This window comes from Pararge aegeria, chromosome 15, assembly GCF_905163445.1.
Source record: "Pararge aegeria chromosome 15, ilParAegt1.1, whole genome shotgun sequence".
NCBI lineage: Eukaryota > Metazoa > Arthropoda > Insecta > Lepidoptera > Nymphalidae > Pararge > Pararge aegeria.
Genome location: NC_053194.1, coordinates 565,891 through 586,340, shown reverse-complemented (window position 1 = coordinate 586,340; position 20,450 = coordinate 565,891). Strand labels below are relative to the sequence as shown.

The following is a 20,450-nucleotide window of genomic DNA, read 5'->3' as shown; positions in this document are numbered from 1 at the left end:
TTTGAATCATGCTGTTTGATGAGTAAGCTTAGTAATATTACATTAAAAAAAATTAAATGAGTTAGGTCACTTTATAGTCTGCATGTGGTTAAAATTAAACCTACCCGATATGAAATATCGAATAAATAAAATCGATTTCAAAATACGCTTGTGCAATATAAATACGGTGGATTTCTAGTTTTGAGCAATTTTGCTTGACTATGTTATATTCCAGTAATTATAGAAAAATATTTCGTTACAATATCATCTCTGTTTTTAGTGCAAAGCTTATGGTGTTTTATCACAGAGTAGTCTGTCGGGACCTCTCGCCACTAACTAAACAAGTCACACAGTAGCTCGACTAATCCTTCTACGCTCAATCTTTCTGACCTGTCTTAAACAATCTTTTCATTTATTTTTAGCGAGAGTATGTTTTAAAACTATAAAAGAAAAACAAGTTGATAAAATAAATAAAAACAAACAAAATAAAATACTCACATTTTATTTTGTTTGTTTTTATGCAATTTAATACTAACATTTCACTAAAAAGTATCAAAAACTCTCTGCTACTAATGCCCGATTAACTAACTTTTCTAACAGTTATCCCCATACAACATAAGCTATGAGTTGATAACTGTAACCATTATAAAATAACGCGTTTTATATGAAAACGACAAGTTGGCAACTTACGAATCGAATCGGACGGCTTTGCTTTTCGATTTACCACGAGATCAAAGGTGTCGGACTACTGTATCTCTCTATACTGTGTTTATATAGTTTGGTATTAAAACATATTCTTTGTTGCACTAAAAGCGAAATACTAAAATATATTTGTTGAGCACAATGCATTGTATATTAAGGGGCTGATGTTTTAATCGACAAATAACTTATCCGAGGCATACATTTTATAATTTTTTTTATCTACACTTGTTGTGTAGTTTGTTTATCTACACTTGGAAGGGAATATAAAAGTATCTAATATAGACCTTTGGTAAGTAACTGCAATGTTTCGTACTAGATGGCGCTAGAGTAGCTATAAGACTTATATAAAGGGTGTGTATTAATTTCGGCATCGGCGGTGTGAGGACTTGTAGCTTGGTGGTAAAGCGCTCAGACCGCGATCAAATCCTACGAGTCTCGAAATAGTTAAATGCATTTTAAAAATGTATAAATCTGTGGAATAAAATTTATAGTAATACGGTACATAAAAAACCGGCCAAGTGTACGGGTATACAAAACGACAAAAACACGTCTTTTGAATGGCGCCCTTAAATATTTATTTTATGTTTTTTAGTATGTGTTGTTATAGTGGTCTGATGACAGACGGACGGACAGCGGAGTTTTAGTAATAGGGTTTCGTTTTAATGTTTGGGTACAAAATGTTATCCCTCAGTTAGAAATTATCTGGCGATTAAAAATTAGCCTCGAGTATAAAAAAAGATTCGGGCTTAACAGCGTAACAATAGTATTAATAATTGAGTGAGTTAGTGATCACAATTTGAGTGAGTTAGGAGCTCAGATGAGCCGGGACTGCTTCAAGTACTGAAGCAGAACCTGGTGCAGGAACCGGTACTGGTGCACGTTCTCTATGAGGTTTGCCCGCTGCTGGTGTAACAGGCCGATGGTACGAGGGATATCTAGTTCCTGGAAATTAATTTTTTTAATAAAAAAATTCAAAATTCATTTATTTCAAGTAGGCCTAGTTAATAAGCATTTTTGTAACGCCAAGTCCGTCTGTTTGCAGGGACTCTACCACCGGTTCGGAAGGCAGATTCCACTGAGAAGAGCCGGCAAGAAACTCAGCAGATTGCTCTTTTCCAACATCATTTTAAAGTTTAAAAATCTTTAGAATTTTTCTGTTTTGTGAGAGATGAGAGCGGAACGGCCTGCTTCCAAGCAGCAACGGACAACCGTTGAGGAACTCATCAATCATATTGTAAACACGATTTGTAAAATGTGTTTTAATATATTATTGTTTAAACTTAGTTAAAGGTAGATCTAATATTACCTTCAGTATCGTGTTATAAAAGCATATACCCATCCCCACAAAGAATGACTATGACTTTTTACATTTAACTTGAAACAACTAGAAAAAAAAAAATATAGTTTTGTATAAGAGTATAAGAGTAGTGGCACTGTGCGGCGGCGGTATCAATTCAATCAAGTACTGTCTTTTCATGCAGTAGAAATAAAAGTTCCAATTTGTACTCAATTTGATTTGATTGTTGTTTAAAGGCTGTAGATGTTCGGCGATAAAAAAAACATAGTTTATACAACGTGTAATTGAATTACGAAATAACGTTGAAGAATTGAGGTATTTCATAAGAAATCACCTTGTAAAATATTAAATCGAAAAGAGCATATTTATTTTAACATACGAACGAGTTTAAAGCATTCAAAGTTTTTACTTCTGTCAACCCTATTAAAGATAAAGTATCGACACACGCATAGTACCTACGCTTAACGACTCGCACCTCATAAAGAGACATGTGTTACTTCATTTTAATTTTGCTGTATCCAATCTCTTTCAGTAAAAACTATGGCAGTGGTTTACTTAAAAACTATTAGGTTTTTGGTTTCACAGCTAAGTCTAGTACATAATGTACCACCTCTAAAGCCTGTGAAGTATTTTAGGTACGCGGTATATTAATAATGTTCGTACTCACAATTTAAATAAGTCTTTAATTTATACACAGGCACAATATTGTTAAAATACTGTATTTCACAGTCGGTACACACGATTTTTAAATGACATCAACATTAGACGACATACGTCCTAGGCGTAAAATCCACGACAAACTTTGTTTCTACGAGCGTGCGAAGTAGCGGGTAATCGGTACAGTACAAATACAAATACGATGCGCGTGCGGGAGATCGCGGGTCGCAACTGCGCCGCAGGCGACGGTCGGCGCGCTGGGCCGGGACTGGTTTCGTTACGCATACTACGGGTTCCATCCGAGTATGCGCGTGGATTAATCTCGTCCGCTAACTTTGTGTTGTGAATTATAAGTGAGTTAGTGTGAATGTAATGTGTGTATATGGATGCTTATATCAATATGATGTGTAAATTGTTTAATTGAGTGTTTGTATATATGTGTACAATAAACTTAAATACATGTGAATGGTGGAATGTACTACGCAGCCCTCAGCATCACACGTAGTATGACGGCGGTGTAGTGCCCGCTCACCTGGTTGGTGTCGAGCACGTGCAGCAGCAGGTGCGCCGCGAGCGCGGGCCCGGGCCGAGCGCCGCCGAACACGACGGGCGCGTTGCGCGCCAGCGACTTCTCCGCGCTGGCCTCCGCCTCGCACGCCAGCTGGAGCCCGTTCACCTCCGAGATGAACTCTGCGACACAGTTTCACGCTCATTAGCCTCAGTACAAGATTGGCTCGCTCCAATCTTTTTGGCATATCAAAATCTTTATATTCAAATGAAAATGGATCTAATTCCGCTAGTTTTTGAGTCGAAATTCCTGAGCTTCTAGTTTTGGTTTGGGTTCTCGCAAAAACCCGAGCTTAAAAATTGTAGGTAAATTTGAGCCTTATGTCAACAATCTTTCAGTTACTTTTTAGTGTAGAGATCGTTATAAAAATATTAAAAATTATAAAAGCACACATTCATAAATCGTCTTTTTTTAGTATAGTTTTATTGGTTTATTGGGAGAATTTGAGCTAAAAACAAGGTGCATAAATTCCATAGTGTATCTTTAGTTTAGGAGCTAATGTTAACACACGGAGGTTATACGTGAGGTGAGGGGTGATGGCGTGCTCACCCTGGAAGCCGGCCACGTCGGCGGGCGCGTGCGCGCCGCTGGGCCAGTCGCTGTAGTGCACGTGCCACAGGCTGCGCGCGCGCTCGGCGCGCCGCACGCGCACGCGCACCGAGCCGCCCCACGCGGCGCGTGACCAGCGCCCGCACACCACCTGGAACTGACACCGGGACGTCAGTGACGCGACCACAGGCACCACGAGAATATTGCGTTCTCTACTATCGCGTCCTTTAATGAAATGTAATTATTTTATTTTTTGTTTATTTATAATTCACACTTATTTGAATTTAATTAATCATTTTACATTATAAACACATTAATATAACATTTGACAAAGCACTCAGGGCTACTGAAGACAGCGCCGCTCACGCATAAGTAGAAAATAGAAGGAAAGTTAAAAGGCAGTAAAAAAAAAAAAAAACAAGGTAGCATAACCATATCACAACCATCGTGAGCTGGCACTTACTCAGAGCAAAAAAATAAAATATCGCGTACTCTGACAGTTTTTGGTCACATTTAATTTTAAACGCAAAATCAACGGGGTTTTATAAGTTTGACGTATCTGTGTGTGTGTGTGTATGGGTCTGCTGTGGCCTCGTATTTCCGGAACGGATGAACCGATTTAGATTTTGTTTTTTTGTTTGAAAAGTCGGGAGTGTTCTTAGCAATGTTTTAAGAATTGAAAACTCTTCCAAAATGGGTATCGCATGAAAAGGCTGAATGAATAATTATGTACACTAAATTTTAAGTCAGGGTGTTGTTTTAATTTTTAATTTATTTATTATGTGAACTGCATTTACGAGTAAGTTTAAGATTGTATTCACTACTGATTGCTGGTATAAAGGATATTTTTTGTTATATTATTATGCACTGAGACCGCAAAAGTGTGAATATGGATCCGAGTCATGTACGTTGTGTTCGCGAAACCCCCGAGCCCGCGGGCCAGTTTCGGTGGACAGAAGTGGTTTACGTCAACAAAGTCAACGGGACGATTTCACAGCGTAGAATAGAGTACAATGCCGAAGATCTATTTGGTGTGGAGCCTAAGATTGAGGTAATTATAAATTCAAACGTGCAGATTTTTGTGATTTTCGTCGATTATAGCACATTAAACTTAATTGGAAAATCATGGAATTCTGCAAAATGCTTTTATGTCACGGATAAAATTTACTTTACGACCTGGTCAATCGTCGTGGTGGCCTTACGATCTTTTTGGAGTGTTGATAAAACTGTGAGTGAAGATAAACATTTTGTCCTATCCCCGTGTTTCTTGTCTACATCTCCCAGCACTGGTCGTGACGCCGGGCACCAAGCGAACCCTAGACGCAAGCAGAAGAAGAAGACGACCCTTCACTGTCCTCCATAGAAACAAGGCCTACCGGTCCGAAGTCCGTGGCGCGGTCAGCCGGCGGCAAGTGCTTGGGTTCTCCTCCCACGAGCGCCACCACGCGCGCGCCCACCTGCCAGATGCACTCCCACATGAGCGCGGCCTGCTCCGCCGGGCTCGCCTGCGTTATCACGTAGAACCGCTGAGACGAGCCCACGGTCATCTGCAACCACGACCACGCAGCATGAACACCTTTTTAATTCAGCTCCCCCTTAAATATTGGCATCTCTCCCTCACCCGAACAGACATGAATTTTTTTACGTTTTTAGTAATAGCCAAAAACTCACAGGACCCTATATCTCATGAACCGTGACAGTTAAACAGTTGAAATTTTCCCAAATGATGTGTAACTGATGCCGCTATAGCTATATATTCTGAAAATACTGATTAAAACAAATATTTAAGGGGGCTCCCATACAACACTCATGATCTTATCGCCGTTTTATAGATAATGGCACGGAACTCTTCGAGCGCGGGTCCAACTCGCACTTGGCCGGTTTTTAATGCAACATATGCAAAAACGCCATCTATGGACTTATTTGAATAAATACATATCTGTCTTTACTAACTTTCTGCTTGTATAACTTGAGAGCTAATTTTTTGTCAGTGTAGCTCTGACCCTTCTTTGCGGGTCTTCCCTTCTTTCCTCGTGGTCTTGGACTTTTGGACTTCCACTTTTCCCTCGCGCTTTTACAAAGACATCATGAAATTAATATCGTGTAAAATTTATGATGTCTTTAGTTACAGCGTATGCTTTAACATTAAACTCTCGGCTTCCTTATTGCACTCGCTTGCAGCTTGCGCGCTTAATATAGCCTCGACTGTAAAACTCAATTAAGCATACTTACAGACGTTAATTATGTAAAAAATTAGGGTAGCAGCGCTTTTCTGCATGTATCATATGCATGCCACTGTTAAGAAATATCAATTTAGTTAATAGATTTGTGCACAACCAAATTAGCTCATAGTTTTTGAGGGTTCGATTCCCACAACTGGAGAATGTTTGTGTGTTGAATATGAATGTGTAAGGGGGCACGAGCAGCACGCACCGTGACGTGCGAGGCGTTGATGTAGCCGTGCGGGTTGGCGGGCGCGGGCGCCAGGCGCACGCGGTTGTCCTCGTACGGCAGGCTGTCCGCGCTGAAGGCGTTGAGCGGCGCGTGCTGCGGCAACAGCGCCGTGCGGTGCTCCGCGTCGCGCTCGCGCCCCTTGGGGATCTGCGAGAACGCGAACGCCAGCTGCTCGTCCGCCATCTTGCGCTCCAGCAGTTGGCACTGCGGGCGCGAAACATTTATTGTACATCTTGTTTGTTAGTGCGGCAGGGCCACTCATACTAACTAGATAGAACTACATCATTTATGGATACGACAAAAAAGAATTTAACGGCCGACTGGCGCAGTGCCCGGCGATCGGCGCTTTCTGAGTCCAAGGTCGTGGGTTCGATTCCCACAACTGGAAAATGTTTGTGTGATGAACATGAATGTTTTTCAGTGTCTGGGTGTTTATTTATTTATTTAGAATACTTATTGCACAAACTTAGAAACAATACAAGAAACACACAAGAAAAGAAAAAATAAGTAAAATTAAAAACAATTAAAAAAAAGTTAAATACAGGCGAGAAATATATATATATATATATACTACATAACATACACATATAATAATTAATATAATAAATAAATATATATAATAAAATGAACATATAGTAATACCATCTATTGTACTAATATTGGATTTGGAATTGCGAATTTGAGTGGGAAGGCTATTCCACAATTTGACGGACTTACAGGTAAATGAATTACTATAGTATCGTGTGTGACAAGCAGGCAGTAGCTAGTTTATCTGTGTATTATAAGTATTTGTATGTAAAAAAAAAATTAAAAAGTTCATAAAAAATATTCGTCAGCTATCTTAGTACCCATAAGACAAGCTACGCTTACTTTGGGCCTAGATGGACCGTTGTGTGCATTGTTTTAAGTGCAAGTGCAAAAAAAAAAAGGAAAAATAATGCACTGAAAGCTTAATAAACAATCATTCACACACGTTAGAAGTGAGATCTCGGAAAGTTGCCTATCAACCGATCGTAGGGGTTTAAATATATATATACACACATATATATATATATATATATATATTTTAATAAATGCTGTTTTCAATCCTTTTTTATTGTTAGTGTTGTTGTTTTTTGTAAGTAGTATATTAGCTAAAATATTATTAACAGGGTACTCTTTTCAGCAGTTGAGAGATGCAACTGCCGACCTAAAACTACCAGGTGTAGCCTTTATTCCAGCTTTAGATACAATTCGTCGTATCCATCCGCTTATAGCCACTAGCTAGTTTACGAGGGCCCTTTGTGGTTATAAACAATTTTCCTCTAACGTTTTTAGACCAATCTATCGAAGCCCGTAACCAAAATAAGGGACTTATATTTCTGAAGAAGCAAGTACCGTCGAACTTAATTGTTGATATAACGCTGAATCAGTCTTTGAGCCAAATACACGATGCAAGGAATATATGAATGTTTATTCGTTGTTTGCTTTCTATTAATAAAAAAAAAATAGAAATAAACTCACCAAGGTTTCTTTGGTAATACTCGGTGGTAGAGGCTGAAACTTGGGCAGACCGGTCGACCAGCGATGCTTGTTCGTGGGCTGGCCGGCCTTCGCGCGATCCCGCCCCAAGGTCGCGCTTTTCACTTCCACATTTTTGTTGCCCCGCCCCATGAAAACGCCCCATCTTCTCCTTTTCTTCTCTTTAGTTATATTAGTTTTGCTTCCCTCTAGTTCTATGCTAGTGCTGTAAGTCGAGTTCATTATCGAACTCGATAGAGCACTGTCTGTCACGCTGCTCTGGGACGTATTGTTGTCCGAATGAATCCTGACGTCAGGAATGCTGATCGACGTCACGTTGTCAACAGACTTGCTGATCGTGTTGTTGTTTGACACTTTGTGTGTCGACAGACTCTGGTACGGCGTTTCGTCGTAATCTTTATCGTCGTTTTTCAATGATATTCTATCTATACTCAAGCCGATGTTATCTTCCGGTTGATTCACCGTTACGTTTAAATCTTTAGGCACGCTTGACTCTCGAACGCCTTTGATTATCTGTGCGTTCACGTAATGACAGTCGTTGTCAATTTTGGGCACGTAATTTGGCACGTTGAGAATTGGTTTTAAGTTTCCGTAGTTGTTAATCGTCGGATGGCTGCTGTTTCTTTCGTTTAACCTTGAGATTTCATCCGTGGTAGTGAGACTTTGAGCTCGCTCTCGCATGGTCATTTTAGCTTCGTTTTGCCAGGGTAATGGCACGTTTTCGTATATAGGTTCCTGAGTTTCGCTGTGTTTTATTTGCGGCAACACTAAATGCCTCTGGTAGGATATCGTCCTCATTGGCATGGAATACATAATGTTTCCTCTTTCGTCGTAAACTTTCTGTATGTTATCGGATATATGGTGCGGGTCGATTATAATGTGAGGATTCGGTTCGAGAACGGAATTCAAGTTGTTGTACGTTCCGTGGGTGGCCGGGAGGACATTCTGTCTGTAGTTAACAACATTATGGCCAGGGTTTACGTATCCTAGGTATTGTCGATTTAAAGCTGTTCTTGTGGAGACTAAATCGGGACTAGATCCGGAGACGTGCGAGTTTATGTAACCCCGATGGTAGTTTAAAGCTTGGCTGGCCACTGCAAGGTCGGGGGTGGAGTTGGAAGCTAAGCCGTTGGAAGGGTAAGGAGGGGGTGGTTTATAGACGTTGACGTAGTGCAATGCGTGGTCGGTTTGCACGTTAGGGTTGACAGCCATGGGGTAGTTCCCGACGAATTTGAGGCCGTACGCGTAGTCATCCGTGGCTGCGACTTGCTGGGTAACAGTATGTCTTGTGACGTCGGGGTAGTGGACCCTGTGGATGTCGGGGTGGGAGCCATAGACGAGGGGCTGCGCGCTGGTGCTGAGGAGTTGGGAGTGCGCGTGGTGGTTTTGGTACCGCAGTTGCGCCTCGGCCCTCTGTTGCTGGTATTTGTGTTGGATGGCCGTTTCGTAGTCGGGCGCCGGCCGGTACGATGGCAGGAGCGCTCTGCAATCAAGTTTTAGAGTGCCGAGTGGTGAGCGAATCGTGGTGGTTGGAGAAGAAGCTGGCAAGAAACTCAGTAGTGTAGCTATAGACCGTCTTAAAAGTTCATATTCAGGTTGGTTTCTAATAATTTTAAATGACAATCTGAGATGATGATAACAAAAAGAACGGCTAAATTTGTTGCGGGCTTCTCCTTAGAATAGGCGTCTGGAACGTTAAGTTTACGAATGTGGTGTACTACCATGTACCATCTAAAATTTTTCAAATGTCCAACCAATGCATCAAAAGTGTCATCTATATACTTTAATAAAGATATTTTTGACTTTGACTTTTTTAGGCGGTTGATAACTTAGTGGTTTGGGCTTCGGCCATTGTTTGAGTGGGACCGAGTCCAATGCTCGGCTCGCATGTCTATCTTTTCAGAGTTAAACTTACGCTTGTAAATATCACTTGCTTTAATAGTGAAGAAAAACATAGTGGGGAAACCTCCGCGGCTAAGAGCTCTTCATAAGATCCTCAAAGGAATGTGAAATCTACCAATTCGCACTTGGCCAGTATGGACTACAGCCTTAACTTTTCTCGTTTTGAGACTCTTAGTAGTTGGCCGGTGATGGGTTGATGATGATGATGACGATGATTAACCTGTTCTTTGGGTGCGGTCGGTTGTCCGCCAGCTCCAGGCATGACGTGGAGTGCGCCCGGTGAGCCGCCGTCAAAGGCTCCAGGCGAGACGTGCTGCCCATTGGTGCGTCCAGTTCTTCGCGACTCTCCGATAGGCCGTGTTCTTGCTGCAAAAGATACGTGTACGTCACGACGTTCATGAGTTATTGAAAGACTAACTTCGCCCCGCGATTATACACGTGAATGTTAGTGAATTGGTTGATTTGTTACGACGTGAAGGAAGGATACCACCCTTGGGAATATGACGTTTTTCCAGGACCAAAAGTTATCTGTATTTCTCTCCGTTCTTCAAAGTACCTCAATACCAAAAATTAAGTCGATTAGTTGTGTAGTTAGTGCGTGAAGGAATGACAAACAAACTAATGAACATATAGTATGGATTAAGATACAGAGCAATCATATTAGAACTAGCTGACGTCCGTGACTTCGTTTATGTTCTGGTAAGAAATACTATTTTATTTTATTCGGCTAACTGTATGCGGGGTAACATTGCAAGTAATTTTTACGTGTTGTAAATATAACAAAATGGCTGTCCGATTTTGCGAGAAATTAAATATAAAGACACTTTTGCAACTAAACGTATCAGTAAAAAAAATGCGAAAAATGCGAAAGTCAGTTTCTCGATTTGTCCTTTTATTACTTGGGAGGGGTAAAAAAAGAGCATTCATCAATGGCAGCGAAGCGACAACTTGTCATCGGCGACGGCCGTGCACGTAGAGGATCGCAAAAAACCCCGCATGGCACCGTCGCCGCAAATAACACACACACTTAATTCAATTAAAACTTGCACGATAAACAATTATTCAAATAACTACGCTTCCGATAAATGAAGAGCCAGTGGCTGTAGAAACTACGATTTTTATTCCACTCAAACGGTGATAGCCTAGTGGTCAGGACCTCGACTTCACTTTCGGCGGGCCGAGTTCGTATCCTAGCACGCAAGGCTTTCTTAAGTCATGTGCGTTTAAGTAATTAAAATATCACTTGCTTCAATGGTGAAGCAATATATCTTGAGGAAAGCTGTATGCCTGAGTTATCCATAATGTCCTTAAAGACTTGTAAAGTTCACCAGTCTGCACTGGGCCAGCGTGGTGGACTACGGCCTAACGCATTCTTACTGTAGGAGGGGTCCCGTGTCCTGTAGTGGGCGGGTAATCGGAGAATGAATGAATGAATGTGAATATACTTTTATTGCATACCACAAAAAGTACCTACACAAAAAAAGAAAACTGTAACAAAAAAAGGTATACAATTTGGCGGCCTTAATATTTGGCGCTTCATAGCGATTTCTTCCAGGCAACCAATGGCGAAGAAAACAAATAAAGAAAATAGGTGGTTCACATATAAGTACATAAACCCATAAAAAAAATATTTCATTACGTAAATAAATATATTTAATGTATTTGAAACGTGATGTAGGTATAGAAACTTGTAACTAATAATAAAAAATAATAATACAAATAAATAAATTAGTAACTAACAATATAGATATAATAAACCAAAAGATATTAACTTAAAAAAAATATAACAAATTTAATTTAAATAAATCGGTTTATATGATGAAAAAAATATAACGGCAGTTTAAAGTTATGAAACTTTTAGTTTTTCGAGTCCTATGTCAAGTCTCGGACAACACGCACTTTGGGGTCTTAAGGTGCTGGAATGGCGACCCCGCACCGCTGAACGCAGCGTAGTTCGGCCCCCAACGAGGTGGACAGACGACATCAGACGAGATGCAGAATCGGCCTGCTGCTCTCCGACTAAGATGATAGACGTTTTTGCGGGCAAGTATGCGGCAAACGTTGTACCGTGGAGCGGAGTGCGGCGATGTTATCAGTTGTGTGATTAGGCATGCCGTTCACGGCACGCCCCGCGCACTCACTGAGCGCGGATTACAATTGCTAATGAGCTTATGAGCTATGACAATTGAATCGGGTTTATTTTCAATTAACAGTGTTTTTTTTATACTCTATAGATGTACTAAGTCGCTGATCGTTTACATCGTTGTGTCGCTAATCTCAAAAGTCCATTTAATATTTAACAATGTGGTATTAACGATTTTTTGGCAATTATTCTTTTAACTTCGAGGCATTTTTGATTTTAACTTCTCACATTTATATTAGGGTGTCCAAGCGATGGAAAATTCAATTTCCAATCGAGTAAGACCGACATATGAAGCGGCAGATTTTTAAGTTCTTATTGTTATTGTGCACATACACAAAAAAACGCCTTATTGCGGATGGTTTCACAGTTGTAATAAATTATAGAATACTCGCTTGAACTAATAAGGCTCGATTTAATAAGTACGTGATGTATATCATCATCAACAGCCTATTACAGTCCACCGCTGGACTAAAGGCCTCTCCCAACGGGAGGGTTTGCCCGTAATCCGCGCTGGGCCGACGACGGTTTGGCGCGGGAAGAGGAGGGGTGGTGACAACTGTATTCTGATCTGCCGTCACCACACGGTCAGTAGAGGAATAGACTCGCGACCGATAAATTTACGTGCCAGTAACTTAACACTTTGTGTTCCTCATTGGAGCAGCTAGGTGGATCTACGCTCTAAAACTATGAGATAGGAGAACTATGGCCAGTACCTAACGAAATTTAATTGACAATTTAATCAAAAAATAAAAATTAATTAGATTTTGAATATTAGAAGCTTCGTGCTCTTCTTAAATAATATGCTAGAGTTTCGAAGGCTATAATCTATTATACTTAATAAGATCATTGTTATAAAACTTTCACACGCTGCCGAGAAAGCTGATCTGGATTAAGACAATGGTTCAACGATTGGCATAAATTCACTAAACTGATACTATCTATGGATTGATAATGCAGTTATTTTCTCTCTTTCTATTAGATACGGTGCGGTAGCGGTGATTCCCTAGAGGGTAAGGCTTCGGCCTGTCTTTCGGGGGCACTACAAGTTCAATCGACAATATTATCGATTTAAAACGATTAAAAGGATTGCAGGCATCAATGAAAACCAGACCTTACGTTAAGTTTTAAAACACATCAACAGCAAGAGACTTATATCGATAATAGCATTTGTTTATGGTTGTAAACACCAATACGAATACGCAACACTCAAAAGCAGGCGAAGACGTTGCGTGCGTAAATGTTTCGCGGAAGAAATATTAGCCCGACTTAAAAAACTATATTTTTTTGGTAGATCAGTTCTTGTTAAAGGTTATAAGGTTAACATAACGTCACGGACCTTACGCTCAACAAACGTAGTAATACCGCAGGCGGGGAAATCGGCGCGGAGGGTCTGGATTCATTGAAGTTGGAAAAGAGCAACTGCTGAGTTTTTTGCCAGCTTCTTCTCGGTGGAATCTGCCATCTGGACCGGTGGTAGTCTCTACAAATAGACTTGACGTTTATAAAGTATAGGCCTACTTGAATTATTAATGATATGTAACCCATTTTGTATTTTTATCGGAAGAAAGTTTGTTTGGAAAACTTATCACAAGTTGTACGCGGGCGAAGTCGCGGGGGAACGCTAGTACATCGATAAAAACACGCTTGCGTAAAACCTAGTTGTTACTCATTTTAATTTCCCCCATTCATGTCACTTATCGGCTTATCGGCATTACTAAGAAGTTCGTCGCAGACAGCGTAAATGAGTCAAGGCTGGTCATTTTGGTATTTTAACCCAAATTAAAGACTAATAGATAGATTGGGCTTAATTTTTTCCAATAGACTTTTACGAATGGCTAGCGGTTCCCCGCGACTTCGTCCGAACACTACTTCAGACATTTCCCATACAAACTTGGAACCGCTATTCCGCACAATATACCCCCCCCCCCCCCCCCCACTCGTTTGTCGTTTATAAGTGGATGTAATGTAATGTAGCCCAAGACCTTCCACAAGAATAGGGCTATCGAATGCAAAAAAAAAATCAAATCCAACTGGCAGTTCTAGAGATTAGTGCGTTAAATCAAACAAACAACAAAACGACCTTTAGGTCCATTACAGATTTAACGTACTTTACGGAAGAAAAAGATCATGAGCAATTTTGTATTCCTGTGAATTCCAAAAGTCTCAAAGACGTGTGTAGTTTTCCAATATGCACTAGGTCAGCGTAGCGGGCTACTGCCTAAACTATACTCATTCTCCACGACTAGCAGAGGCAGCCGATAAAAATGATTATAAATACAATAAATTATATGGATACTAGCGGACCCCAGCGCCATCTGTCGGGCTGATTTGTGAATCTAACCCACCCAGGGTGCCACCCAAACGCATACCAAAAAAATCATTCAAATCAGTCCAGCCGTTTAGGAGGAGATCAGTGACATACACACGCACACACGCACACAAGAAATATATATATATACAAATTTAAAAACCTAAGGCATATAGCATCCAAAAAACTACTGAACGAGATTTACTGTATTTCTGCGAGGAGCGGGGCACTAAAACAAGGATTTTAGACCTAGAAAGAGCTTTTAGTGAAAAAATCTATTAAGCTCAACGTTCTCTCCAAGTGATGCTTTATAAACATAATAATGTTTCCCACTCCACAGTTGTACAGCATATGAGGGCTGCTTTCATTATTATCAATTATAATGCTAAGGGACCCAGTCATAATGATTCAATCACCGGCCACCGGTAAACTGTATAAATCAAATTGTCACGAATGAATGTGAAAAGCTTGACGCATGTTACACTAATTAGTAATTATGAGTTATCAAGCCAGTTCGTCGAGCACTAGTGGTTCTAGTTACAGACTTTAATTCTTGATTGGATTTATGGCATGCTCGACAGAAAGTGAAATGTTATACCGACCTATAAACTAATATTATAAATACCTATGTTTGGTGCAACAATCCACCGGTTTTCAAGAATTTGGTACAGAGATAGTTTGGTGGATCATTTGCATCAGCCGAAAAATCTAAATTGGGATTGCAATACATGGTATCCTTTAAGTGGTACGAATTTCACCGGACCATCTAGACATAACTATAATATTATACATTCGAAAGAATGTTTGTTTATTTGTTTGTCCTTCTTTCACGCCTTAACTAAGCAACCAATCAACTTGATTTTTGGCATAGAGTTAGTTGAAAGGATGAAGTAACATAGGCTACTTTTTATCCCAGGAAAACAAGTAGTTGCCACGGAATTTGAACAAAACAACTAATAAAAACCTCACCTGAAACTTCGGTCTATGTTCGTCCACGGCAGCATTCAGAGCTCCCTGGTGCCGCATGTAGAATGTGTGCTGGTGAACGCACATTCGCCAAACGTACTTCCCATCTTCAGGGCTTGGCAAAGTGAAGGTCGCCGATTCACCCTGCTTTTGGCATTCGATGCTAAACGTTCTTTTGTGGTTTATGACGTTTGTTATGTCCATCCATCTGGAAAACAAATTAGATTCAGAATCCATAATTTCTCGGCAAGAGATAACAACGTGAGGAAACTGATAGAAAGTTACACACCGGGTGTGCCAAACTAGTAAAATATATGATAGCGTCAAAGGCTCGGGAGTCCATATTCTTTATTTGGCCCCACATTGTGAAATTGTGTACACTTGGATAAATAAACTAAGCATCTATCCAAAGATTTAACGGGTTTATCTTGAAAGGGAAATCTTTTAAAAAAGAATCCGAAGCCGAAGTACCAGCGGCTTTACGTACAGATGATGGTTCCGGCCAACCAAGTACGCAGTCAGACCAAGAAGTAGAAGAGAATGTCCTCTAACCGGTAGTCCGTGGAAAGCCTATATTTGCTTTATTTTATCGAGATGTGAACAAAATCTGTATCGACACCTAGGGAAGTGCTTTTCAACATTTATTTTAGGGATATCCTCTTACCGGTAGAAGTGGGGGGTGTCGCTTGTGTCAGTGAGCACGCGGATGCCTGTGAGCGAGATGGCGATGGTGACCTCGCTCTGGTCGCGCTTGTCTCGCGCTGTGAACATCTCCTGGCCGTAGCCTCGCAGCTGCTGGCATGTCGTGATGAAGCCTTCTTCTGCTTGAGCCTGAGCAACAACTTATTGTCAGTCATCATCATCAATTAAGTCCAAGTCAAGTATTTATTAATTCAAATAGGCACATAGCACAAAGATGGCACTTTAGATGCGAAGGTACATTGCAACAGTAGCCTAGAACAGTCCACTGCTGGATAAAGTGCTCTCCTCAATTATGTGTCACAACTGACAATATTAAAAATAAATAAATACATAATAAGACAGTACACCCATCGCCATCTAGCCACAAAGTAAGCGTAGCTTGTGTTGTGGGTACTAAGATGACTGATGGATATTTTTATGAACAATACACATAAATACTCATAATATACAGATAAACACCCAGACACTGAAAAACATTCATATTCAACACACAAACATTCTCCAGTTGTGGGAATCGAACCCTCAAAAACGATGAACTAGTTTGGTTGTGCACAAATCTATTAACTAAATTGATAGATCTTAACAGTGGCATGCATGTCATACATGCGAAAAAGCGCTGCCTACTCTAATTTTTTTACATAATTAACACTTTATTCCACACACCACTGGTCTAATAGTAGTGCTATAATTTACACTAAAAAGGTTAGCACTCTTTTAAAGTTGACAGATTTATTGAGTTGAGTTTAGAGATATGTGTACAATAGTAAAAGTTTTTTTGAATTAGCAATAGTTTTTTTGTTATCATTTAAATTCCCTATAGCTCAGTAGTTTAGTGGTTGGATTTAAGGAGCAAGGTTGCAGTTATGTACCCTATTGGGCTCATAAAAGTCCTAAAATAGTTGCATAGAAAATAGAGCAAAATTCTAAATCTGAATCTCTAAACCCTAAATCTCAAAAAAAAACAAATATCGAGTTTTGAGTAGAACAGAGTTGGCACCATTGTTTACTTATTTTAGAATACTAACTTATTTGGCGGTAATATTCCTTGGATTTAATGACATAGTTCCAAATCGTAAATATTATAATACACTAAATACAAAACTGTCGCCCAAGTCAATACATACATATTCATCAAACAGATTATTGCATGATTGCATTGAGCAATTATATGAAAACAAACTGTTTGCTTTATAAATACTAATGTACTTTCGCCTGCAGTTACCTATAATTTAAACATTGTGCAGATATTTGTCATACATGATAATTACAAAGGCTAATAAATAAATAATGTGAAGCCATCATACAGTTCAGAAGATAAATTTTGTGGTTCTTCTTAAACATGGTGATAATAATTGTCTCTTTTTTTTCATTGTATCTTTATATTTATTATTGATTCACATTTATTAGTCTGATAAAAATGAGTATGAATATTTAATTAGTTATTATATGAGTTAACAAAGTGAGCTTAGGGATATGCAGCAATCTGAGTTTCTGCTAGCATGAGTAGGATTTTTTGGCTACATAACACAGAAATAAATATTATAGCTTGTTAATGGTTTGGAAGCAGCGTGCATACCACAAAATTCCAACAAGAGCCCTTTTTAGGAGTGTTTCTTGTTCAGTATACCAGAATTGTTTAAAATAAATATACAAATAAAATGAATGTATGTTTAAATTTAAGAATAAAAATTATTCAACTGACATGGTGTTTTTAAAATTGAGTAAAGCAAATTTTAAGTTTATCATGAGAACTTAATAGTGTTACATTATGTTTGTCCTATTCCTAACTATATGATTGCTAAGCTGTGGTTATAACTAAGATTTGCAAATATTGGCATTGTAGAAGGTGACTTTACAAACTTTACATTGTTAAATCAGAGCACCATTTCATGGCTGAGAATCCAATAACTAGATTTTTTACAAACAGTTTATTGTCCTTTTACTTGGTATGAGAACAGGGGCAATTATCTTAGCATTGTTTACTATAACAGTTCATCCAGATCTTATAATTGATTCTCTATCATTGATTTATTATTTTTTGAATACATAATATGTCTTACTGTAGTTCTAATAAATCACTTCAAAATTCAAATATTCTTATAATCATTTCTTATGATGATGGAAACACATGCTTGCTACTAGAGGCACAACTAGAGTTAAGCAACACGTATTTAGTCTCCAAAATGAAGTCAGAATTAACCTATGCTATTATAGACTTGCGGTGATAGCCTAGAGTAGTAGTAGAGTTAAGGCATCAGCTTTTCTTTAGTGGACACGTGTTCAAACCGTGGCAAGCAGCACTGAATTTTTGGAGTTATGTGCGTTTTTAATTTATATTACTTGCTTTGAATGGTGAAGGAAAACATTGTGAGGATACCTGCTTGCCTGACAGTTCCTTATAATGTACTCAACAGTGTGTGAAGTCTAACAATCCACACTTGGCCAGCATGGTAGACTAATTCCACAACCCTTCTCATTCTAAGCGGAATACCTGTGCGCTGTAGTGGGCCGGTAGTGAGTTGATGATGATTATAGACTTTATTAATTTTTACATAGCTTTAACTTTCAGATTGTGTTGACCCCAAGTACATATGGCAAAATATACATTTAGCGCTTAATTATTTACACATTTCTTTGCTAACACATGGGAAAGTTATCTTGCTTTATCACCAAAACAACTTCAAAAACATCTGCTCATAATGCAACACCTGATAGCAAGATAAAATAAAAAAAAGAATTACTCATTTTACTTAAAATAGTCACAAAAGATTGACAAATAAAAAATGTAATGTAGGTGATCATCATCATCACCATACCATGACCAGCTTACTACAGGATTTGGGTCTCCTATTAAAATGACAAGGGTTTAGGCTGTATGCCACCATGCTGGCCAAGTGCAGATTGGAACACTTCACATGCCTTAGAAAAAGTTATGGAAAACTCTAAGGCATGCTCCTCACAACATTATTTCAAGCAAGCAATATTTTAATTGCTTAATTTTAAAATACACATAACACAGAACACAGGTATATACTAGGGATCAAACTCTGATACCACAAAATGAGTCTGAAACATACTACATCTAACCACTAGCCCATTACTGCCTACATATTACAGTAATAGTATATAGAATGTAAGTTATAGGTATAACAATCAGGTTTGATTAACACCCAAGCTACTTAAAGATTAATTAATCAGATTTAAATGAAACTGTAAGGTTTCCTATGGCTTAATAAATATTTATGTGTACACTGATTTAAATAGGAAGTGGATCTAGTTACATGGATACTATTTTGCAGCTATTAATGAGTGAATTATAATTTGGTAGTTTGTTTTACTTCATTACATATTTTGTATTTGATCTATTTATTACCAATATACTTGTAAATATATTTGTTTGATAAAATTATCAAATCTTTTTTCCAGATTTTGCACCTAGGAGACTACAATATTATATATAATAGTAATTGATAAACCTAAAATTGTGTATGTTTCTTTTACCAACCAGTATGCCAAGTGCTTCACTGCAGTCACACTTGACGGTAGAGGTAGAAGGAACTGATATTTTTTTTCTAAGCTTTTTCAAACCCTTTTTGACAAAAAACTTATCCCTGTTGAGTTTATGATGCTGGGTGGAGGCAGAAATAAGCATTGCCAAACCAAAATATTCTGTCGCCAAAGCTGAAAAACAGTCTGCATGTCAGCACAAACTCAAATTGCTGCCAACTGACACAAAAAGCTCTGCTCAAATTAAAGGTTGGCTGTAAAAAAAATGAAAATTAGTACAGAATTAGGTACCTGAGGCATGTTGTGCAAAGACATATGATGCTGTATAACCGCAGCAGTCAACCATTCCAGCCTCCCTGTCTCTGCTAAAGTACAACTGTCAATAATCTGACCGCCATCCAACATTTGCTTTGGAAACATCAGCAAATTCTTCAGGTACTCCACTGTATGACGTTCCCTGTCATGGTTGCCATACTCCGCTTGACGGCTATAGGATGCCAGGACTACAGCTTGCTGAGAATCACAAATTATCCTCCCTTCAACTAAATCATTCTTCAATTGTAAGAAATAATGGTAGCGTGTAACTTCATCAGTAATGAGACTCGTTCCTGATATAACATAGTACATTACACGTAAGTAAAGCTGGTGGGAAGAAGCGAATTTGTCTAGCTGGAGTTTCAACGGCCTGTCTAATTGGACCCATCTCGGCTGCTGGCCTCTATTTACGTATCTAAGACCGAAAAACTCAGGCTGGTTGATCGCTTGTCTCTGACACACGTTGTCCAAGCACTCCTGCCCTGTGCTGTCAACGGACAGCGTACAATCCGCGACTCCTCCGTCCAAAAGTTCGACACTGATGACAAAAAGACTTTTCGACGCCACATTGTACTGTCTCGTCTTCTTCAACTTCAGCTTGAAAGGCATCTTCCGATTCTACCCGGCCCCGATTCGCAATAACATCACGAATTAAACGTAACGTTGATACATTTATGGCACAAGAATGTAGGGAAACGAATACGAAGCGTCCGTTACGCGCGCCACATATTTTTATTACACTTTATTAAATCCCGAAGTTATGGAGCGATTACGATTTGTTTATAGCCCTAGTTTTGTTAAAGAAATTATTTAATGAGACTTAATAGGTAGATTTCAGTGGATAGTAATGAAAAATGCTAAGTAAACACATCACAAAATA

At 39.2% G+C, this 20,450-nt stretch overlaps 1 protein-coding gene across 1 annotated transcript; it reads right to left on the bottom strand.

Moving 5' to 3' along the window:
• Positions 1-492: 492 nt before the first annotated feature.
• Positions 493-20,179, bottom strand: LOC120629934 (tyrosine-protein phosphatase non-receptor type 14). Its single transcript, XM_039899023.1, has 10 exons — positions 19,547-20,179; positions 15,711-15,877; positions 15,050-15,254; positions 9,850-9,995; positions 7,710-9,210; positions 6,186-6,410; positions 5,129-5,299; positions 3,753-3,909; positions 3,168-3,325; positions 493-1,623 (listed from the first exon to the last, which is right to left on the bottom strand). Exons 1-10 carry the CDS (start codon positions 20,177-20,179, stop codon positions 1,495-1,497), a joined length of 3,492 nt encoding a protein of 1,163 aa, XP_039754957.1. The 3' UTR covers positions 493-1,494.
• Between the last annotated feature and the right edge of the window lie 271 nt (positions 20,180-20,450).